Raw genomic sequence first — 23,419 nt, 5'->3', positions numbered from 1 at the left:
TTATTGCCCCCCATAAGAATGTAAGCAAGTAGAAGGTACAGACTGGCTCAGAGTCTAGCACATAGTAGATGCTCAATAAATATTTGTTCATTGGCTAGCTGGCTGTACTGTACTAAGGAGTCTAGAGTGGAGATGGAAGTGGCCAAAGTCCCTGAAGGGTGGTTGGAGTGGTGGTGGAGACCGGGAGAGAGATCCCTTAGGAGAAGATGACTGGTGGTGGAGGGTTGTGTGTGTGACACAACTGGAGGCACGTGGCCCACAACACACCCCTGCCCCAGCGGTGTAGCAGATCCTTCCAGGGTCATTGAGGAGAGTTCTGCATTGTATTAATGCATTCTTTGTACAAAAGAAAACTAGGTCCCAGAACAGCAAGTTCACTTGCTCAAGATCACTCACTAGGAGATGCAGGAGCTGGGACTTGAACTCAGGGCTTCCAATCACAAACATTACCTTCTTTGGAACAAAGGATGCAGGTAGGGATTTCTAACTCTAGTGTCTCTCCCTAAGGCCTTGGGTGTGGCCTGTAAAACCACAAAGTGAAGAGGAGGTGGGACAAGGCTGGAACAGGGTGTCAGGCAACCTCTCAGTGGATTGGAGGGCTGGTAGACAGATGGACCCAGCAAGGCAGATAGCCTGAACAGTGCATTTGCACAAACAGAAAAAAGTGGCCTTAACTTAAGATATTTTACTGCCATCTGCTGGAAAGTGGTCACAATAACCGTACAAATCTACGTTGACCGAAGGGTGAAAAATGATGCTCTGGAATTGTAAAGTGCAGAACCTGAACAACTGTACAGGGCAGCCCTAGACATATCTTCTCTTGCCTGAGAGAAGGAAAAAGACAGGTTCCCTGCTACCATGATAGTTCAAGTTCTGCCCTTCTTGGGAGTCCCTGGTTCAAATAATCTATAATGGTCTGCCTCCCACAGGTTCTCCACCCAGACCCCCTCCTTCTATTCTGTTAGTCTATGCACATGTCTGGAACACCTACCCTAGGCCAGGTTCCATGCTGGGAACTATGGGTACAATGTGGGCAGAACCTAATCTCTGCCCTTCCCGAACTCAGAGTCCGATGGAAGACAATTGACAAGCCATCCAAACTTGGTGTGATATGGTGGTAGAAGAACATGTGTCAGTTGGACTTGGAGGCTTATGAGAGGTTTCCTGGGAAAAAAGCCAACTATGTGAAGAAGCCTGAAGGTTGAGTACAATAAGGCAGGCAGAGGGGCAGGAAGTGTGTTCCAGGTGGGGCCACAGCCCATGCAAATGTCTGAAGGCTCAGTGAGTGTGTAGCCTACAAGGCTTTGGATAGAAGCCTGGAGCATCCCAGATGGCTCTTTGGAATTCCAGGAGACCCTGGATTCTGCCCAGGGCAGGCCCCTGTAGAGGTGAGCACTGGAGACAGTGAGTCAGGGGGTGGCTTCTGACTGAGGTGACAATTGGACGGGAGCCTTTACTCACTCAATCTTAAAACTGCTGACCAAGAATGATTACTGTGCCCACACTCTATGGCTTAAACTGAGGCTCAGAGAGGCTAAGTAACCTGCTCAAGGTCACACAACTGGTGAGTGACTGAGTCCCACTGGACCACATCCATGTGACTCTGGGATCTGGTAGCAATGCCCCTTGTGCTGTGTGTGTCTCTGCTGAAGGATGTCAGGGAGGAGAGCAGCCCAGCTCCTTCCACCTGCTCTAGGCGTTCAGATCTCACCTCCCCAGTTCCAGATGTGGAAAGAGGAGGGAGGGGCAGGTCCTCACAGGAGAGGACAACACTCCACGGCCACCACCCACACAGCCCAGGCAGTTCTGCTCCAAGCTAGAAGGCCAGCGCCCAGCACGTTCCCCAGGCCGTCTACATTCTTGTGTCCCCCTCAGCTCAGGGACAGTGCATCCTCCTCCTGCCAGGCCTCAGAATAACAGCCTGCCGGCTCCTGTGGGGCTCTGCAGGCTCCTTGCTTCTTTCTCAAGGCTTCGGGCTGGTACAAGGGCATAGAAATATACTGAAGTATGTTTTCCTGTCTGGGTCAGGGAGTATGTTTTCCTGTCTGGCTCAGGGAAAGTACGTTTTCCTGTCTGGATTGTTTGGGTCCTTCACCATTTACTAACTCTGACCTCTGGAACATTTTCCTAGCCCTCTGGCCCGGCCCCGGTAAGAAGTGAGCAATATCTCACCGGGCAGTTTGAGACCTCCAAGAGATCGTGCATATCAAGTCCCTGGCACGTGATCACTTTACCCCATCCCCTCCCCCCCAGGTGGTCAGCTGTCATCTGCTATGATGGAAGACTCAGTGACCAACAATCTTGACCTGCTCCTGGCGCCGTTAGGGTCTATTACTACACAGACGCACACACGCACACCTGCACGCACGCACACCTGTACGCACGCACGCACGCACGCACCAGGTGGAGGGACGGCTCACTCTGGGAAGGCAGAGGCTCTGATGCAGTTTCCTTCAGCAACAACCAAGAAGCAAAGGGCATGAATGGAGGTAAAGCGCCTAAGAGAGCTGAGCCCGACGCAGAGGAGGGTTCCGTAAGCGCTGCCCTTTGCCTTTCTTCCACCTTCAAGCCCTGGCTGGAAATGCATGCAGCGAGGAGGGCTTGGGGGCCCTTTTAGCTCTCTCGGCGTTGAACAGTTGGGGGTCACGGGGATTGGCCCTTACAGGTTTCATTTACCTGCAAGAGAAGTCTTTCGGGCTACTCCCTGGCCAGGCCTCTGGAAACTTCCATTAGGGCCAGGAGCAGGGCCACCCAACCCTCGAGCTTCAGTTTCCTAATCTGTAAATTTAGACCAGTAATATTTACTTTGCAACATCATTGTGAGCATTAAAATGCAAGAAGTACCTAACTGTCTACCACGATGCCAGAAAGAAGATAAACACAAAACAAATTATAGCTATAATCACAATGACAGGATCCAGAAGGGTTTGGAGCTGTCTGAAGGATGCTAGTCTCAACCACCCAACTGCCAACCATTGTGGGAGGTTGCAAATGCGGGTGCCATCGCTGATGAGGAGCCAAGATACAATCTCTCCCTACTCCACTCCTCTGGTGGGAGGGAAGCTGGTACAAACTTTTAGGAGGGTAGTTTGGCAATAGGAATCTTTCTGACCCAGCCGCTCTCCTACTAGGAATTCAGCCAAGGAAATAATCACAGAGCCCCACGGAGTTGTTTGTGCTAGGACATTCATTGCAATGTTGCTAATAATAGGGAGAAATTGGAAATCATCTAAAGTTAGAGATGCACTCAGTATACACTTGGGCTGAACGCCAGGTGGACAAGTGTTGAGGTCGGTACTCAGCCGAAATCTAGGCCGGTGTCTACTATCACCTTCATGGAGCAAGTGTTTTTGATAAAGGAGTCTATCTAAAATTGTAATTGAGATTATTCCTGATGACAATTTCATTGTTAATGAATTGCGTGGTCAGTGCTGAGCAAGGTAGCGTGGCAGGTGCCAGACCAACAGTCTCCGAGCGCCAGCAGTGGCAGGCTTGCTCCTGGACGGTCTATTATGCACGTTTGCGTTAACAAATCAGTGCTTCCTTTTGACTGATGATGGTGGAGGAGTGTGAACCTCCCTTTTTCCGATAACCTCTTCTTCTCTTTATATTCTTTTCCATGTAGGGTCAAATATGACTCACCATGGATATTGTTACGTATGGTACAGCTTTTCTTCCTCATGAAATCGGGAGATTGATTGACATCCTGCTTTAAGTTTATCTTTACAAGATGAATCGTAAAGATATTCACAACTGGGCTTTTTAATGGTCCAAAAAAGAATAAAGTAACTAAACTTTTAGGACTTATGGTCTAAAAAGAATAAAGTAACTAAAAAAACTGACAATTTTTTAAAGATTCTTTTGTTTAGTGTTACTGAATACTAATATCCCAAACAATTCTACAAAGATCAGAACTCTGATAGAATTTAATTTCCATTATTCTGCTTCATATTATTATTTTAATGTTTTAGTGTTATTGCCTCAAAAAGTATCTTCTAAAAGTATCTGGCTGACATGTTTCTCAATACCTCAATATTCTTTCCAGAACGCCAGGGTGGCTCAGTCAGTTAAGCATCTACTTTGGGCTCAGGTCATGATCCCAGGGTCCTGGGATCAAGTTCCGCATTGTGCTCCCTGCTCAGTGGGGAGCCTGCTTCTCCCTCTACCTGCAGCTCCCCCTAATTGCACACTCGTTCTCTCTCTGTCTCTGACAAATAAATAAAATCTTAAAACATTTTTATTAGTTTTCAATGTTTCTTTCTATATTTAAATACTTGAAAATTCTTAATTATTTTTGCACATGAAAGGGACAGTGTTTATAACTATCATGAGTGATACAGCATTTTACTCTTATAATACATAAACATTTAAGCTTTAACTGGTTGATAGAATTTCAACAAATAAAGCATGAAAGAAGATATTCATTACAAGCTACATCTAGAAGGTTATCTTCATTTGAAAGTGATTATTAACAGTAAATCCGAATAACATGCCATGTGTGTATCACAGAGACCATTATGCTTCTTGGATGCAAAGATAATGTAATATGGCCACAGAATCATGGATCAGTCATACACGAGTTCGGGGAACCCAGACATGACAATGAAGTCTGGACGAGCCCTTCAGCCTTTCAAAGACCAAAGCCAAAGTTGAAGCTGAAGAGCATCTTTTGATCAGACGTTAAGGTCAAAGCCAGATTTTGGTGTATCCCTACTAAACAGTGTCTCTTCTGTAAGAGAAACAATCAAGTTGGCCATTACAAAGTGACATTAGAGGCTCTGGATGGCTCAGTTCGTTGGGCGACCTTTGTTTCTGGCTCAGGTCATGACCTCATGGGTCGTGGGATGGAGCCAGACTCCATGCTCCGAGGGGAATCTGCTTGAAAGATTCTCTCCCTCTGCCCCTCCCTGCTCTCTCTCTCTCTCTCAAATAAATAAATCTTTAAAAAAAATGATTTGGGGAAAGTGAATTTGTCAACATGGGAGGACTGTCTTACTATTGCAGAATTTTAAATGCTGGTTATAAAAGAGAAAGAAGATATGAGTCCAAAATGATAATTAAAAGGAAAAAAATATGAATGAGTAGAAGATTAGAAGACACATACAAGATATTAATGATTATTATCTCTGGGTTTAGGATCAAAGGATTTCTGCCTTATTTTTCACTATAATTTAAAATTTTCATATAAAAACGTTACTTGTATGATTTTTTAAAATTAAAAATACCTGTGATGTAATAAGCATTAAATATTATATAAGACTAATGAATTACTGAATTCTAACTCTGAAACTAATAATACACTATATGTTAAATAATTGAATTTAAAGTAAAAAATTAAACATATTAAAAAATAAAATAAAAAATATTTAAAAGTATATATTTTCTCTTTCTCCTTTCTGTTGCATCCAGGGCCAGATGTCAAGCCTGCTGATCTGGCCAGATGGTTTGGGACACTTGACCATGGCTGCCTATGGTGCTCACTGCCCATATTCATTTGAGGTCAAGGCTCTATCAGGCTGGAGCTACATTTCCAGGGCCTGTTTCTGTGAGGAAATGCCCAAAGGAAGACACAGGTCAGTGGGAGGGTGGGAAAAGGCAGAAGTAGTAGCCCCATTTGACCCATGAGGAACCATAATCTTAAAGAGACCAAACGTGCCAGGAAACTCCTGCTTCTGTCCTGAGATCTGTGGGCTGGGTAACTTGATATGTCTAAACTTCTCCATAGTAGAAGAAGAGATGCCATGGTTGGCCCCCAAATTAATTTTCCTATTCCTCTTTATTAATACAACCCACAAATTTTAACTGGTTCCAGAGGTGCCTGTAGCTAGGTGTGGCCGCGTGACTACGTTCTGGCTGATGAGAGGTAAGTGGATGTGTTGTGCACAACTTCCGGGAAAAGTCCTTAAAGAGAGAGGTATGTCCTTTCTCTTTTTTTCCTTCTTGCTGACTGGAATATGGACATGGTGGCTGGGATAGTAGCAACAACTCTGGGCCATGAGGCAACATGCTCAGGATGATAGAACAACAAAATAGAAAGAATCTGGATTCCCTGTGATCATGACACTTCCATACCAGCCCTGGACTGGCTCTTTTAAACTTCATTAATGTGAGAGTGAAGTAAACTTCCATCTTTGTTTAAACCTGTGTTTGATTAAGATTAAGATTAGGTACACTAGCTATCACTTAGTTAATACTTACTACGCCAGCCACTATTCTAAGTGCTTTACAGATGTTATCTGGTTTAATCTATATAGCAACCCTATGTGTGGGAATTATAATTAACCCCATTTTACAGATCAGAAACCTGAGACCCAGAAGGGTCAAATGACTTTCTGGAAGTTACACAGGTGCCTGGTGGAACTGAAATCTGAACCTAGGTCATTCAACTCCAGAGCCTGTCCTCTCCCTGCTCTTCTGGACCCTCTTCTTTGGCTCCTTCATACCTTCTGGTCCCATCTGATGCTTCCATCCCCTACTGCATGCTTGTTTATATTAACTCTGCTCCACATCCCACCCCATTCCTGATCTTCAGCAAAAAGCCCACTCTCTTTATACTTTATTTGACTGAGAAAAGATTTTGACTGGCTAATTCATGCTAAAGTATAAGAGGCCAACATCTGTATAATATGTCACTTTTCCATAAGGAAAAGAGCCTCTTTATTTCTATGTCAACATGAGGGTTTAGACATGAGAGACAGAAGGAACCACATGGGGAGAGACTTGGGCATTGGAATCATGTGACCTGGACTTTAATTCGTCTGCCAGCATGCTTTGCAGTCTTGGCCAGTCTCATAACCATTCTGAGCCTCCACCTTTTCTTCTACAAAATAGGTAGAGTTAGACTTTCATCAGACAGAGCTGTTGTAAGGATTTAATGAGTTAACCAGTGTAAAGGCACTTGGCCCCCTATCAACCTGACACATAATGAGTGTCAGTAAATATGAATCCTTATTAGTTGAATTCTCTTTATCCATTGCTTCCCATAGCTTTTTTGTTAAAGGTCAGATACTGAGGTGTAATTTACATGTAGTAAGATCCACCCTTTTGAGAGAGAGCGTCCTGTAAGTTCTGACAAACATACACAGTCTTGTAGCTATCACCACAATGAAGGTGTAGATTTTTTTATACCCCCAAATAGTTCCCTCATGCTCTTGGTCCCTCAGGCTATCTCTTATTTATTCTAATACTTATTGAGCACCTACTGTGTGCCAGGCTCTGGGCTGGGCCTAAGCTGCAGACAAAGCTGGTGGGCAAGATCCTGTCCTTGGGGGGATTATAGCCCACAGGATAAAAAGAAACAATAAGCAAGTAAACATACAAAGGGGACCATCATGGAGGCAGTCTGCTGTGCAGCAAGCAAGCAAGATTATTCGGTGGCTGCAAGACTGTTTCAGTAGAAGGGACAGGTGCTGTTGAGCTGGCATCTTTGTCGTGTAAAACTGATGACAAAATGCAAGTTCCCTGAAATCCCCATTTGAGGGGTGCCTGGTTGGCTCAGTGGGTTAAGCCTCTGCCTTCGGGTCAGGTCATGATCTCAGGGTCCCTGGGATCAAGCCCCTCATCGGGCTCTCTGCTCAGTGGGGAGCCTTCTTCCCCCCTCTCTCTGCCTGCCTCTCTGCCTACTTGTGATCTCTGTCTGTCAAATAAATAAATAAGTAAATCTTTAAAAAAAAAATCCTCATTTGATGGGCAGAGGGTCTGAGGCTCAGAGAAGCTAAGGCATGTGTTCAAGGTTACACAGCAAGTGAATGGGAAAACAGGGAGTGATTCAGGCTAAGGCCAGCAGACACTGAAAGTTCACACCAAAAGCTTTTGCTCCCGTCCCCACCAATCACACCACACTGCCTCTCTTCTGGGCCCCGGGCCATGTCAGCTGGAGCACCGGAGGAGCTGGAAGCAGGGGGTTCAGGGGTGTGAAGTCTGGGCTGCCCGCTGCTCTGTGACCACTACAACACATCCAAGAGTCTTACAAGCAGCCAAGGGCATAGCAGTGGCTCTCCTGGTCCCACCTCCCTCCTCCTCTAATTGAGATGTCAACCTTCTGTCTCATTCCCTCCCATTCCGGACACCTTGCAGCGCTCTCCCCAGCGACAGCTGATCTCCCCCTGTGCCCCTGAGCACCCTCCAGCAGGAAGACATAAAGTGAGAGTCTGGCAGCCAGATGAGTGAGCACTCCGTCAGCACCTCTTCTTTTCTGTCTGCTCTCTTTTTCCCTCTTATTCCCTCCTCCCTCTGCCTCCCTCCTCTTCCTCTCCCCCCCACCATGCTCCCTCTTTCTCTCTCCCTCTGCCTCCTGCAGGCTTTGAGACCAAAGGGCCAATTAATCTTGCTGCCACCACCTTGGCTAAACTGCGCACTGGTCCACAGGCAGAGGCCTCCCTACCAGGACTGCCTGCTTGGTCCCTGGAAACCATGGCTAATTGGTAAAAGATCACATTTGTTTTTCCACAGCCTGAATCCTCCAAAGGAGGTTCTGCCAAGCCAAGCCAAGAATTCCACTCTTCTGCATCAATCACCAGGGAGACCGCTGGGGTAACCTGTCACCCAGAGGGTGACATTCAGACCTGCTGTTCTACCCTGACATGTGGGCTTTGCTGACGAGCATTACGGCTCCCAAATCCATACACGCTTTCCAGCAGCACACACAGCAGAATGCTCGAGAACATTTGTTTAATGTGCTGCAGGCTTGCTTTACTCATGGAATTTTACCTAAATATCTCATGGAAACATCACGCAGGTCTTTTATTCGGAGGGACTACCTTGTATACCTGCTTCCTTTATGCAAGTGAGATGTTCCAGAAAAGTGAAATATCAGTGAGATTCTCCCCACATTGAGTTACATTTTACATCAAACATAGGCAAATCTTGCAAATTAACACGCAGCAAATCTCTGAACTCAGTTTCGTTATAAGAAAAATGGGTTTAATAATTTTTGTCCCAGCTAGCTTACAGGGCTGTTGAGAGATGCATGGAATAAAATTTTAATTTTGTGGATGTACTTTGTAACCTGCAAAGCACTTTATTACAACAAAGTAATGTTGTCGCTAAAATGAAGACATAGTTGGCCAAGTACATTACCACCTCTAGTAGAGACTCTGTACTAATCCGATTTCTATGTATGTGGTTTGCTGAGACAAAGATGATACTTTTATGTTTTTTCAACCCAGGCAGGCAGGGATGGCATCTCACTAAGCCTTCTGAGACTCGTGGAGTACTTTGTGGTTGCCCCAGGCCATGCCTTGCTATCTGTAGCAAAGAGCATCCTGTCTGAGGCCGTCTATTAAAATCTTAATTTCAGGGCACCAGTTAGACTTCAGACCCCAGTTTATCTTCACCCTGATCAATATGAAATAATGAGAGTATGAGAATGAAGGAAAATCCCCACAGCCTCCTTCATTGGGGCCCCTTGCATTTTGGAATGTTCTCCATCCTAAACAGCTGGGAGTTGTAGGGCCAGATAGACATGTGGGGTGGGGGGTGGTTCCCCACCCAAGGGAGAAGCTGTTAGCTGCACAGAGTTCCTCTCTTAGTACACAACATTTTGAGGCAAAATGGAAAGATTGCCGCTTGGGAGGGAATTGGGTTTATTCAAATAATAGCAGCAAACAGCAAGATTTATGGTGCGTATTTCTGGGAAAGTGCTCTGCAGCAATCACGGGCCTGTCTGTGTTGCTGCCCCCTTGGGACTGCCTGCAGGTACAATATAGCTTAACTATATGAATATGTGACAAGGGCTGTGGGGAGTGTAGTTTCTAAATTATTTTCTGATGCTGTTTATGGAGGATGTGACTGTAGCTGGGGTGGGTCGTGGCAAGATGCACGATCAGTGGTGACTATGGTCTTAATCAGACATCCCAAAGACCTTGGGACATTGCTTTTTCTCTCAGAAAGAGGCTAGTATCAACTTATCAGTTAATACACTTGTACTCAGTGAGTCTGCTGGGCGAATCATCCTGTGAGGAGGTATGGAAGAGACCCTAAAATATTTCCAACATACACCAGGAGCTCTCCCTTCAGCTGGAAAGGAAAGATATTCTTGTGGGGTAAAGATAAGGGCCCTGGAGTGAGCTAGGAAGAAGAAGAAGTTAACACTGTCCCATCTTCTGCCAGGACAGAGGGGCTTAAATTACATTATCCTGTTCGACCATTCTCACCGAGAGGTAACATCTTCATCCCATTTTAGGGGTGAGAAGACTGAGGGCGGAGAAGTTAAGTGACCTCCTCCAGGTCCCACAGCTGGTAAGAAGCAATGAAGTGTTCATTCTCACTCTGCTGAATTCTGAAGGGTCTAGAATCATCGGGGTGAAGTTTTTAAATTGACTCCCTATTGATTTTGTCAGGGATAAGCACCAATTTTAGAAAAACAAAATAACATTTGGCTGCACTTCCTCTTACTCAGTTCGCTAAATGGGGAGTGGGGGGCACTGAGGAAACACTAGCTCTAGCTCTGAAGCTTTAATGTCCCTTCCTGTCGCTAGACTCTAAGTGATTGTTCTTGTCCATTTGCATTTCCACAGCCAGACTCTTTCCTGCCTGAATACTCCCTTCCCCCACTGCCATCTTCCCACGTTCATTTAGCTTCTCTCTCTCTCTCTCTCACCCTACACACACACACACATCCAGTCGCACACCTTCCCACCACACACCCATATGCAAAATAAAATTAGAAATACTGCCCGACTCTCAAGGTATTTAGGGAATGGAGATCTTCAATCAATAGAGCCCAAATCAAGCACTCCAGGCTCCCTTCCTCCCCAGCCAGTGCTGGAGCCTGGTGGAGCTTACTGAAGAGGGCCAGGACAGCCATGGTCTTGACACAAAGCAGCTCTACAGGAAAAAAGGCCACTTGAGCGTCTCTGTGTCTGCCCTGGAGCCACCGGAGACACAGAGCCATCAAATTCTCAGAATCCAAGATTCTCAGAATCTTTTGCTTACACAGAAGACCCTTCGAGAACATGGAAAGCTTCCCCAGCTTCCTTTTTATTTCTGCATACACTGATGTCACCAAATACCAAGAAAACAGTGTCTGATGGTTCAAACTATAGGCTGAGCTGTTAAGCCTATGGTCCTCATGTTAAGGGGTTGCCTTTGTTTTTAATCAGCCATGTGAGAAAGCAGTAGACATTTATCTATTATGTTAGCCTTCACCCAGAGGAGTGGGATAGGCTGCATGAGTGAGCTATGACAGCCCAGGAAACTGAGGCAGTGGTGGCACCATCATTCCTGTAATGTCTCTAAAGCTTTCTCTGCTCTGTCCCCATCCCCACTGACACACACTGGCCAAGTGTCCCCGTCATCTTAGTGGGCCCCAGTACCCATCTCAGAATAGTGGAGTAAGGAAGGGGAAAGACTGGAACTGGAACAAGGAAGTGGGGGTGGGGCTCCAGATGGGAACTCCTGGTTCAAGCTCTGGGTCTGGATCAATTCTTGCGCTGGGGGGCGCCTGGTTGACTTGGTTAAACATCTGCCTTTGGCTTGGGTCATGATCCCAGGGTCCTGGGATTGAGCCCTGCATTGGGCTCCCTGCTCATCGAGGAGCCTGCTTCTCCCTTTCCCTCTGCTAGCTGCTCCCCATGCTTGTACTGATGCTCGCTCTCTCTCTGTCAAGTAAATAAAAATAAAATCTTAAATATATACATACATACACACATACATTCTTCTGCTATCCTCCCTTCTCCCAAATCAGAGCTCCCCCTGGGTCTCAGGGTGACTGGGGTCGCATAGAGGCTGAAAGCCTGTGCGTTAGTTCGAATCCAGGCTCTGTCACTTTCCCGTTGGGTGACCTTGGCCCTGTGACTTAGGTTCTCTGTGCCTCAACCTCCTCATCCCATACAATGGGGATGACTGAACTTTGGCTGAGAGGGTTAACAAAGCTGTCTTACACTAAAGGCTTAGCACAGTGCCTGGTACGTACAAGAGCCCAGTAAATAGTGTCAATAATTATGAGCTAATTAGTGCTTACCATGGGCAGGCCCTGTCTCAGGGCTTTACATATATTATCATATAATTCTTACATCTGTTTTACAGATGAAAAACTTGAATCTGAAGATCACACAGCAGTGAATGGCGGACACTGAGACCCAGGCAGACAGGTTCTAGAGTTGGGGGGTCTCAACCCCAGTGTGCATACCGTCCTTGATCTTTATGGGTGTTGCCCCAGGCAAGCTGAGCTCTCAACCCCCCAGGCTTCTCTCCTTCCGAGAGAGGGGGGAGCTGCGAGGGTGTCAGCCACAGCAGGGAGGGAGGGAGCAGAGGATGGCTAGGACATTCCCATCAGCGCTGAATCCAGATTCCCCAGTTGGAATCGGCAGCTGAAGTCAGGCAGGGCGCCCCAGCCGGCTCCAGGGAAAGGGGGGGGGGCAAGTCCACGATGCTGAGAGGGGTGGCCAGAGCGCCGCCCCCAGGAGGGGAGGGAGGGGTGGCGGGGTTGAGGGGTGCCCAGCTGCCATCCCCGCCGCCTCCTGGCCCCCACTCGCTGGCGCCCAAGTGGGAGGAAGGCAGCTGCCCGCTCCCTCCTCCCCACATCCCCGCTACCTGCCCAGTCCCCCGAAGCGAAGCGTGAGGAGGCTGTGAGCCAGTGGGGCCGAGCCCACAACTTTGCAGCCTCGGGGAGGGCGAGAGCCGGCGTCCAGGGCTCCTCTTGTCCGCGACCGGAGCTCGGTGAGTTCGTTTCCCCACCCCTCTGCGGCGGTGCGGCGGCAGCGGCGGCGGCGCGGGGGGCGGCTTCCCCGGCGTCCAGGAGGCGGTGGCCGAGGGGCCGGCGGTCACCCGCGCCGCCAGCCTCGCTAAGGCTCCCGGCGTGCCGCCCTCCGCCGCCGGCGACGCCGCCGCTGGTAACGTGAGGACGGCTCCTCGCGCCCTCCGGCCGCCCGGGCGGGGTCCGCGGTCAGGTGCGGGGCCGGGGGGCCGCGGCCGCCCGCCCGCCGAGCGCCCCTAGCTCCCCCAGCCCCTGTCCGCCTTCCGGGCGCCGCGGCGCATCTGGAGGCTGCTCCCGCGCCCCCCTGGCGACCGGCGTGGGGAAGACACTTGCTTCGCCCGAGCCCGGCGCCGGGGGCTCTCTGGGGTGGGCAGCGCTGCCGCAGCCCCCGGGAGCGCCCGGTCGCGGGCGGCGCGGAGCCCCCAGCGACCACCCCCGGGCGTGCTCTGGGCTGAGCCCCCGCGGTGGAGAGAGGCTTGTGCTCCCCATGGCTGCCGCAGGTCCGCAGGGGCACTGGCAGCGGCAAAGGGGACTCCAAGGTGATCAGTCGCCCAATCCGGACGGGACAGCCTGGACCGAGGCCTCGTGGCACTCGCCCATCCTGGGTGCAGCCGCCTTCCCAGAACTTTTCTTGCGCCTAGGGCTCGCCGACTCCTTAGCCCCTGGAAAAGTTCTCTCGGGCGCCAGGAATCCTATTTCCCGGTGGCTTCCGAAGCTGGTCAGGAACCAGGGCTTTGGGGGGCAGGGTAGAGTGGGGATGCGGCGGGGGTGCTTATCGGCGAGGGTAGATCCGCCGAAAGGCTGGCAAGCATCCGCTCCCTCGCGCAGGGCGGGCTTGTTGGCATCGAAAGGGTTTCGGCGCCATCGGGGTTGTTTGGGTTTCTCGCTCCAGGAGGATGGGGGGAGGGCACGAAGGGGGGATTTTAATTTCGTCGCTTCAAATGAAAACGATCTTTGCCAAGAAATAGCCAGGGCAGCCAGCGATGGAGAGAGGGGCCGACCAGGACCGGCTGATACAGGTATCCAGCTGCACCCCCTTACCTCACCCGGTGGCTGGGCGCCGGTGTGAATGTACTGATTGTTTTAATTAATTGTTTTTAAAGCCAGGTGTCAGCGGCTGCGTGTGTGATACACAAATATATACATACACAAACACAGATACCAGGCGCACACAGATTACATGTAGAGTCATACACAGGGAACACCCCCCCACCACACACACACACACACACACACACACACACACACACACACACACACTCCCCACCACACACACTTGCAAATCAAGGATCTATAAGCACACAGACTTCCAAAGAGCCTTGGGTTATGGGTGTGGTCCCTAAGTATTGCCCAAGATTGGGTGGGGTGGGTTGGAGGGTCAGAGAAAAGAAGGTGAAGCAGGACTTCCAGTAGGTCCTTTCTCTCTGGCCCACCCAAATTCTTTGCTTTCTCCTCCAAGGGGGTCTGGAGGAGAAATCCCAAACCTGAGCTCCTTTCCACTGACATAAAGGGGCGGAGCCCTAGCCCCATGGCCCTCATCCCCTCCAAACAGCCAATAAGCCCTGCCCTTGCCCTCCCTGGGCTTGACCCCAGGGCTCCAGAGTCTCAAGGTCGAGGTCTCTCAGAAACTGAGGGAGCAGGCACCTGGAAGTAGGGCCTGACCCCCAGAGGCCGTTTCTGTTCGAGGTCTCACACCTGCTTGGTTTAGGGAAGAGAGGAGGGGTGATCTAAGGGACAGGGACGGGGAGCTTGGATTTGGGTGGGGTGGGACTGGGGGACGACGCCCCACGGACACAGCAGTGAGTCTTCCTCTCACCCCGGGCCCCTTAGGAATGTAATCGAGGATGCTGGCCCTGAGGCTGCTCAACGTGGTGGCCCCCGCCTACTTCCTGTGCATCTCCCTGGTGACCTTCGCGCTGCAGCTCTTCCTTTTCCTGCCCAGCATGCGCCAGGACCCCGCCACCGCCAGGCTCTTCCCTCCCGCGCTGCTCCACGGGGCTCTCTTCCTGTTCCTCTCCACCAATGCCCTGGGCAATTACGTCCTGGTCATCCAGAACTCCCCCGACGACCTGGACGCCTGCCCGGGGCCCTCGGCCAGGAGGGCCCTGTGCCCCCCGCCCAGCACCCACTTCTGCCGAGTGTGCGCCAGAGTCACCCTGAGGCACGACCATCACTGTTTCTTCACGGGCAACTGCATCGGCGGCAGGAACATGCGCAACTTCGTCCTGTTCTGCCTCTACACCTCCCTTGCCTGCCTCTACTCCATGGTGGCTGGCGTGGCCTACATCTCCGCGGCCCTTTCCACCTCCTTCGCCCACCCCCTGGCCTTCCTCACTCTCCTTCCCACCTCCATCAGCCAGTTCTTCTCTGGTGAGTGGCCTTGGCCGGCAGGTTGGGCCCTACAACGAGGACCTTCCACCCCACCCCAAGTTTGCCAGATTTAGCAAATAAAAATATAGAATGCCCAGTTAAATTGTAAGGCCAGATAAACAATGCATACCTTTTTAGTATGTCCTAAATATTGCACGGGGCATACTTAAATTTTAAAAATTCTGTTATCGAGGCACCTGGGTGGCTCCACAGGTTAAGCCGCAGGCCCTTGGTTTGGCTCAGGTCATGATCTCAGGGTGGTGAGATCGAGACCCGCTTCCTGCTCTGCGCTCAGCCTCGATGATCCTCTCCCTCTGCCACCGGCCCCCACCCAGAGTGCTCTCTCTAAAATAAATAATCTTTTTAAAAAATAAAAAGTAGGTAAAAATTCTGCTATCTCTCTGAAATTCAAGTTAACTGGGCATGCTTTATTTTTCCTGGCCACCTCCCTCTCCACTCCCCATCCTCATTCATCATCTCCTCCTTGCTTGCTGGGAACCATCTGCGCATAGAATTTCCTGAGGCTCTAGACGATAGCCCTGCTCTGTGCCAGGTGGGACTGGGTGCTGACCACCCCTCCATGCAGCTTCTGAGGTACACCCGCACTTTGATCTCCCTCTGCTTGGACTCCAGTCCTGCCCACACATTCCCCCAAGGATTTTTGTCTTCCAAAGATCTTGCCAACCAACCACAGTAAGACTGACCAGGGTGCCAGGCCAGCCCCAGCAGGAAGCTAAGCCCTGCTGTCCTGCCCACTGTGTTTGTCCCCACCAGGCTGCTCTCTAGCTTGCAGACAGCTTAGCGCAGAGAGCACCCTGGTTGGAGATGCAGCCCTGTTTAATGGATCCATTTTCACATCACAGAGCTGTGCGACTGGTGTTGGATTTGACCCTCCAGGGAGGCTCTCGCACTTGCAGGAGCCAGGCATGTGGCCCTTCCCACTGGCACTCAGCTGTGCACGCAGTGGGGACAGGGAGAGCTCCTTGGTTCCTGGCCTAGAGGGACCTGGCTCCTGGTGGCAGTTCTTACCACTTTACCTGGCCTTGAAATTTACCCCTACCTCACTTCCTTCCATTTCATCCCTACCCTGGCCTTTGACGTCACCTCACTTGGTTCTTAAAGTTGGTAGCGTGCATGCCTGTGTGCGTGTGCGTGAGTGGGATTGTTATTTCCATCTCTCAGATGAAGACATTGAGGCTCGATGGGATTAAATGGATTGCCCAGGATCTGACCCCTCCTGACCACCAGCCTCTGTCCCCCTCCCGCCAAGTCTTGAAACAGCCCCCAGCAGCACAAGGAATGCAGCATGTTTTTTCATCTAGTGACCTTTTAGGGACAAAGAAAGACCTTGCAGGTACTTCCACTGAGAGCCTAAGATTGTCTTGATGTGCATGGGCTGGCCATTCACAAAAGTTGTGCCCCACTCTGGGGGAAGCCATCATTTTGGTCTTTGTTGGGGCTGCAGCCCAGTCCTTCACAGGAATAGAGCTGTTGCTCCATCAGACAGCGGAACTCAGAGGTCCACGAAGGCCCCAGCTGTAGGGTCGCCTTAAGGTCTGATGACTGAGTTCGGCCCAAAATTCAGAGCTCTGGGCCTTCTGGATCCTGGCATGGGCACAGGAGTCTGCTGGGCCCAAAATAACCAGGCCGGGGGAGGGTGGGTGGGCGGGCTAGAGGGTGGAGTGTGAGCACAGGCAGGTGGAGGGATAAGGAGAGCCAGAGAGCCTGATTACACTTCTTTTCCAAGCAGCTTCATCACATCAAAATGAATGGTTCCAAAGGGAGGATCTTGAAATGGTTTGATTTGAGATAAGCCTGGGCTTGAGGCCTGTCCATATGTGCTAGGTTTGGGAGACAGGATAGAAAGGAAGAGGGGCTCTTGCTTTGATCTGGGGAGAGAAGAGAGCCAGTCAGCGCCTACCTTGGGGCTCAGATCTCTGTTGCAGCAGAAGCATGAGTCCCACCCCTTTTTGCCTTCTCCCCATCCCCATGGAGAAAAGGAGGCCAAGATTTCTAATCACCAACTCTCCCACCCCATCCATCTTCCTCCTCTGCTGACCTGACTCCTCACTCCCTGCCCACATTCACACCTCACTCCTTCAGCTTCTCCTTTCCTATCTCCTCTCCCCCTATTCTCAATCCAAACACTCGCAGACACACTCTCTCTTTTCTGCTGGGTGGAGGAGGTGGAGCTGGTGGGCAGGAGGGAGCAGGAAGGCGAAAGTGCCTTCATAGATGGAGCTGTCCTCAGCTGTGGTGCTGCCCCGAGTCAGGCCTGCCCGCAGAGCACAGCACGGCTGTGAGTGCACGCCCACAGCTCAGGCTGAGGTGGGAGACTGGCCAGTCTGATTTGGGAAATAGCACTTTCTTTGGGCTTCAGGGGATTGGTATAAGTTGTGTCACCTCTCTGAGTCTCATTCATCTCATCTGGGAAATGGAGAGGTCACTGTCTGACCTGTGTCATGGCATTTGGCTAAGTGTGCCAGTATGGCGGGTGCCACCAGAAAGCCCAGGAGAAAAGGAACTAACATTTGCTGAGCGCCTATTATGTGCCACCCAGCATGCAGGTTTCACTTCATTCAATGCCCATAAGTCCAAGAGGTAAGTAGTCTCATATTCATTTTAAAGGCCCGGGAGCCCAAGGCTCAGCAAGGTTAAACCACTTCTAAACTATAAAACTGGTGTGACTCCAACCCAAGATTTAATCTCAGGGCTGCCAGCCCCTGGAGCTGACCAGGGCACCGCGCGGCCTCTCTGGAGCTGCCTCCGCAGCTGCTGCTTGATGAATGAGCCACTTTGGGAGGGAGGGAGCTTCTTGTCCCTCAACGTCTATTAAATATGCTAGGTGACAATCTGTCAAAGGTGTCATAGATGCTTGGTAGGAAGGAGGGGTGGAAAGATTGGACCGTGTGACCGTTCAGGCCCTTGAGGAAAATTCTGTGATTTTCTAAAAGAAGCAGAACTATTATTAAATAATTCAGAGGAGCTGAGGCAGCCAGGCTGAGCAACTTCAAACACTTCAAGAGAAAGCAAGTCCCCAGAATAGCCTTTTGTAGCTGCTGCAAGGGGCCAGGAAAAGGCCATGAGGTCTTTTCCACATGTCTTGATTTAGTGCCAGAAAAAAGCCTATGGAAAACAGCTTCCGTCAGCCCAGGCTTATCCCTGCGGCTGAGTTGCAAGGCAGGCCAGGCATTTGACAGCTCTGATGTTCTCACATCCCAGCTCGAGGGCCATCTTTGCCCATCAGCATTCCTGGAGCCCAAAGGGCACCATGGGCCCAGGATCCTTCATCCTACACGTGGCTGCCTGAGCTAACCTGTGCTGACAAGGAAGAAGTGGGTCAGAGGGATGGAACAGCCTAAGTCCTGTCCCTCTGCTGCCCCCACGCCAGCTGAGGGGCTGCTCAACATGTTGGCTAGAGTGAGTTTCCATCCCCTGGGTAGCTGGGATTATTTGTCTCCAACTTCGAGAGGAGCTACTGCTATCAAAGCTCCCAGGACGGATGGCGAGAGGAGGCTGCTAATGAGCAAACCTGAATCCAGCCCACAGCCTCCTGCCTGCTGAGTCCACTGGGGCTCAGACTGGACAAGTTTTAAAAGCCCAGCCCTTAGGGGTCTGGAAACTGTGGACTGAGGAGACCAGGGAAGATGTGGGCCAGAGACAGGGGATGCTGGAGAAGGATATGGTTGACATTTGCAGAGGCTGAGGAGGCTGTAAGGTGGGGTCCCGGGAGTGGGTACATTCATCTCATTGGAAGTGGGTGGGGGGGGGCACCTGGGTGGCTCAGTCATCAGGTGTCTGCCTTTGGCTCATGTCATGATCCCAGCATCCTGGGATTGAGCCCCATATCGGGCTCCCTGCTAAGTGGGGGGCCTGCTTCTCCCTCTCCTGCTCCCCCGTGCTTATGTTCCCTCTCTCGCTATCTCTGTCATAAATAAAATCTTGAAAGAAAAAAAAAAAAAGGAAAGGGTGGTGGTGGGCTTGCCCTGCAGGGAGTGAGGGGCTGAGGAGGGTTTTTGAGTTCTCTCCTGGACCCACTGTCTTAGCTGCTGGACAAGTCAAGCTAGGTGTCTCCACCATGGTTTTCAAGCCTGCAGCCCATCGGGGACTCCAAGCCCTGGAAAGAAGGAGAAAACTTGATGGTCTTAAGACTTAAATGTGAGCCCTTCTTGGATCTAGTCTCCTCATCTGTGAATGGCCCTCAGCAGGGAGCACTGCACTGAGTGTGAACCACAATGCTAGTCACTTTGTACACCATTTCCCTGAATCGTGCAAGGTTACTGAGATCTTATGGGATCATTATTATTATACCCATCTTACAGATGAGCAAACCGCAACTCAGAGAGATTAAGAAACTTGTACAAGACCACAGAGCTGGGAGATTCAAGCTAGCATGGACTGACCATCCCAGATCTGAACAAGAATGTGAGATCTTTTACTCAGGGGGTATTTAAGACCTATAATAGAGAGTGCTAGTTTGGAGGGGTTTGAGAGTTCCTGCCCAAGGCAGGAAGCTGGACTGATGACCTTGGGGGCCAATTCCAGCCTTAGCAAGGCTCAGGCTGACAGGACAGGTCTGGCCAAATGCTCTAGTGGCCATGCTGTCCTCTTGTTAACACTAATGACTGAATTATTCTCTAAGTCAGTGCTTTGCACTGCCCTTGGGGCTTGTGATTTATTCTTCTTGATGACTAGACCCTGTTCTCCATCACGCTGTCACTTTCGGGAGTCCTCCCAGCCAGTGCTCCCAGCTCCATAGGAAGGTGGCATTGCGGTCAAGGCAACTGCCCAGGAGCCAGCTCCCTCTCTAGCATCCCCAGCTCACCCCCCTCACCCCCTGTGAAACATCTTCTCCCTGATCCCAGATGCAAAGAGAAGGCAGAGAGAGACCGGGTCTCTGACTCCAAGGAAATGTTAGCATCCAGGCACTGCCCAGGAAGCTTCCTTTTCTTCTGCCCCACATCCCCAGGTCTCCCCTCTACCCTCAGGAGCCATTGTCACTAAGAAAAAGTTAGGTCAACTAGTTCATCCTTGCTCTCCCTCGATGCAGCAGCCCTGAGATTGCTACAAAATATAGCTTCAGTCTCATTACTCTCCCTCTCTCCCTAGCGGAAAGCGCCTGCATGGATTGCTTTTCAGTACGTGGCCTGGGTGTAAATCGAGTTTGGTGTTTCCCCCGCCCCCCTGCAGGAGCTGTCCTCGGTTCTGAAATGTTCGTCATCCTCATGCTCTACCTCTGGTTTGCCATCGGCCTGGCCTGCGCAGGCTTCTGCTGCCATCAGCTGCTGTTGATCCTCCGGGGGCAGACCCGTCACCAGGTGCGGAAGGGGGTGGCGGTGAGGGCCCGGCCCTGGCGCAAGAACTTACAGGAGGTCTTCGGGAAGAGGTGGCTGCTGGGCCTGCTGGTGCCCATGTTCAATGTCGGAGGTGAGAGCTCCAAGCAGCGTGACAAGTAGCAGGCATTCCCATCATTTCTCTGTGTGTGTCTTGACTCTCCCCGAACATAAGACCATGACACTCTTGTCTCCACCCATGACCCAATACAACCTTGAGCTGGCAAGATCCTAACACCCACCCCTGGTCTGTGACCTACAGAGAACTGTGTTGCCTAACGGATCGTGGCAAGAAGGAAAAATGGTCACTCCTAGGAGCCAGCCAACTGTTAGGAGGCCTCTGCTTTTGTTTCTTCCCCTTGGAGCCCCTGCCCTCCCGCTCTGCCTTGTTCATCCACTCTCTCATGTCTCATGTCATCACTGCTATCAGATAGAACTTTCCCTCTCAGATTCATGTTGGGAGTGGAGAATGGATTCTTGCTGTTGGTATGATTCTCCCCAGGACCCAGAGGCTGGCAAAAATGTTTAAAATTACCATGTGTAAGAGGTAGCCAAGTTGGCTCTGCCAACTGTTTGTGAGGTTGGGAAAGGAGGGGTGTGTTATCCTCTCTGTGGAATTGTAAGCAGTGGAAGGGAAACTCAGTAGCTTACTGTCCTATCCCCAAACTGCAAGGCCCTTTCTCTGGGAGGCAGCAGCTAATGACCAGGGATTTCCAGGTGCTGTCCCCTGTCCAGCCTGCCCCAGCTGGCCACCCCAATCCAGTCTGGGACCTGCCTGGATGCTTCCTTTCCCTGGCACTCTTCCAGGTTTTCCCACCTTCATCTCCAGCCTCTGGGTCTTTGCTAGGTGCTGGGGAGGCAAGGAAGAAGGAAGAAGGAAAGGAGAAATACTGACAAATGAGAGAAGCATGTGACTGCATAACCATACAGAAGGGGGTGTGTATGTGTGTGCATGGGGTGGGGGAGAGATGGTGAGGACGTTTGTTGTGAAATAGAGAATGCTTAGGGGAGTGGAGGAGAGAGGTCACACACAGGTTGGGCACTGGGATATTTGGGGAATGAGAATGAGGGGACCAAGTGGGTTCATTTCTGAAGGATGTTCTAGCAGCTAAACTGTTCAGTGTTTGAACGGCTGCCTGGGGAAGTAGAGTGCCCCATGGAGGTGTTCCAGCAGGGACTGGTCAGTCATCTGGCAGGCATGCCATGGAAAAAATTTCTGCACAGGGTCAGGAGAGGGAAGATCCTTTCCCACCCCCAAGATTCTAGCATCCTCTTTGTGATTGCTGGTCCAGAGGCAAGAACTATAGAGATGCCTGTGAATTATTTGCTTTCATGAAGCGGGAAGCTGGCATGTAGGGGTCTGAAAATCATAATGCAAACTTCCAGGACCCTACCCAGCTACCAAGGAGGGAATCTCTGGAGAGACAGGATGACCTGGGTATTAATGCTAGTTGAGGGAGGTTGGCATTGAGGAAAGGGAGACGGAGCAGTGTCGGGGCAGGTGGGGGCAGTGTTGAGGGAGCTGGAAGGTCATGCTGTGCTCTGAGAGGTGAGATGGGGAGAGTTGAAGCTCAGGAATGGGGGAGACCAGAATATAGAGGTGTAGTTGTGAAACCAGTCCTGCATATCTAATTGGCTCTGGATGGGGCTACAGCTGTGTGTTCTGGGACCCAGAGGGTCAAATCTCTGGGACATATTTGGAAGTTTGGACGGCACAAGTGCCCCTTCTGACTGAATCCCAAGGCCAGTCTGCCATTCATGCAGACAGCAGGGCTGAAGCCCACACCCTACAGTGTCCACAGCGACCTCACGCGTTGCCACACAACACCCTGAGCTCTTGAGCAGAGTTCAGGAGGACTTTCCTTGGTCCTGCCTTCATGCCCTCTATAGGGCTAATATAGAAATGGCACCCCTGGCTCACACTCCCTTCTGTATTCATTCATTCATTCATTCATTCATTCGTACATATATTTACTGAGTGCCAACGATGTGCCAAGTCTCTTCCAGGCACTGGCATAAGATGATGAACAAGACACACTTGTGATGAGCACTGGGTGTTACATGTAAGTAATGAATCACTAAATTCTACTCCTGAAACTAATATTACATTGTATGTTAACTAACTGCAATTCAAATAAAAACTTGAAACAAACAAACAATGATGAACAAGAAAACAAGATCTCTGCCATCAGGGGCATCTTGTCACTGCCCCCTTGCACGGACTCCCACCCCTTGAAAAATGGTTTTTCTGCCATCTTGGTGTCAGCCGGGCAGATCCCTTGGAAGGGAAGGATATTTGCAGAGAAGGCTGAAGAGGAGCCCAGGCTGGCAGGCTGGAAGTCACTGGGGATCATCTTCACCCTCAGTTTTGTCCATACCTCAGCAGTGGGAGTGGAAGGGGCAGAAAGAGAGGCCCTGGGCAATCCAGGCCTTGGCTCTCTCCCAACCCCTGAGCTCAAGTTCGGAAGCTAGCCATGCCATTCCCAGCCTCCTGGAGGCTCAGCACTGTGAGACTTGACGTGGGGAGAGGAAATAAAAGGGAGACCTGCAGGGTTTGACTCCTGGCAGACTGGTCAGTGGGTGGTGATGTGGGGAGGTTGCTAGGTGTGGAACCGGAGTAGCATTTGTACACATGGCCCTGTATTGTTGATGAAGAACATCAATAAAATATGTGGTGTTAACTTGGATTTGATGTGATCGCACGGGCGCTGTGGTTGGTAGCGGGGCTGGCAAGGCTAGAATGCACCTACGCAGTCATAATAGCTGTTGAAATACTTAAGCTAAGTATTAAAAATACTTCTGTTCTAGTAGGTAAATAGCCATTGTCCAGACTCCCCCAGTAAACCCCATCCCCCTGCCCCAGCTGCTTCCGTGCCTCCCCTCGAGCCCCTGGCTCACCTCAGAATCCAGTGATGAAAAGGGCCATGCCTGTTACTTGCACGGAACCCTGGGATCCTACTCCAGCCCATCAGCTAGTGTCCTTTGTGAATGAGCAGGGTTGTGTTGTGTGGTCGGTAAA

The 23,419-nt window shown here is 50.6% G+C and overlaps 1 protein-coding gene across 2 annotated transcripts; it reads left to right on the top strand.

Annotated features, from left to right (window-relative positions):
• Nucleotides 1-12,293: 12,293 nt before the first annotated feature.
• ZDHHC22 (zinc finger DHHC-type palmitoyltransferase 22) lies at nucleotides 12,294-22,366 on the top strand. 2 transcript variants are annotated; one of them, XM_032846246.1, is made up of 3 exons: nucleotides 12,294-12,660; nucleotides 14,528-15,067; nucleotides 20,258-22,366. In XM_032846246.1, exons 2-3 carry the CDS (start codon nucleotides 14,542-14,544, stop codon nucleotides 20,521-20,523), a joined length of 792 nt encoding a protein of 263 aa, XP_032702137.1. In that variant the 5' UTR covers nucleotides 12,294-12,660; nucleotides 14,528-14,541; the 3' UTR covers nucleotides 20,524-22,366. The 2 variants fall into 2 exon arrangements, with proteins under 2 accessions (XP_032702137.1, XP_032702138.1); XM_032846247.1 differs by lacking the exon at nucleotides 12,294-12,660 and adding an exon at nucleotides 13,606-13,716.
• Nucleotides 22,367-23,419: the final 1,053 nt, after the last annotated feature.

The sequence above is a fragment of the Lontra canadensis genome, unplaced genomic scaffold (assembly GCF_010015895.1).
Source record: "Lontra canadensis isolate GAN:19392208 unplaced genomic scaffold, GSC_riverotter_1.0 scaffold173, whole genome shotgun sequence".
Lineage (NCBI taxonomy): Eukaryota > Metazoa > Chordata > Mammalia > Carnivora > Mustelidae > Lontra > Lontra canadensis.
The sequence above is the reverse complement of the archived record's forward strand: the minus strand, read 5'-3'. Positions and strand labels throughout refer to the sequence as shown.

Excerpts from the sequence above, each read along its gene's own strand:
- ZDHHC22 (XM_032846246.1), top strand. The coding sequence starts at position 14,542 with ATGCTGGCCCTGAGGCTGCTCAACGTGGTGGCCCCCGCCTACTTCCTG. Across the intron at positions 15,068-20,257 it reads CATCAGCCAGTTCTTCTCTG|GAGCTGTCCTCGGTTCTGAA; the intron begins GTGAGTGGCCTT and ends GCCCCCCTGCAG.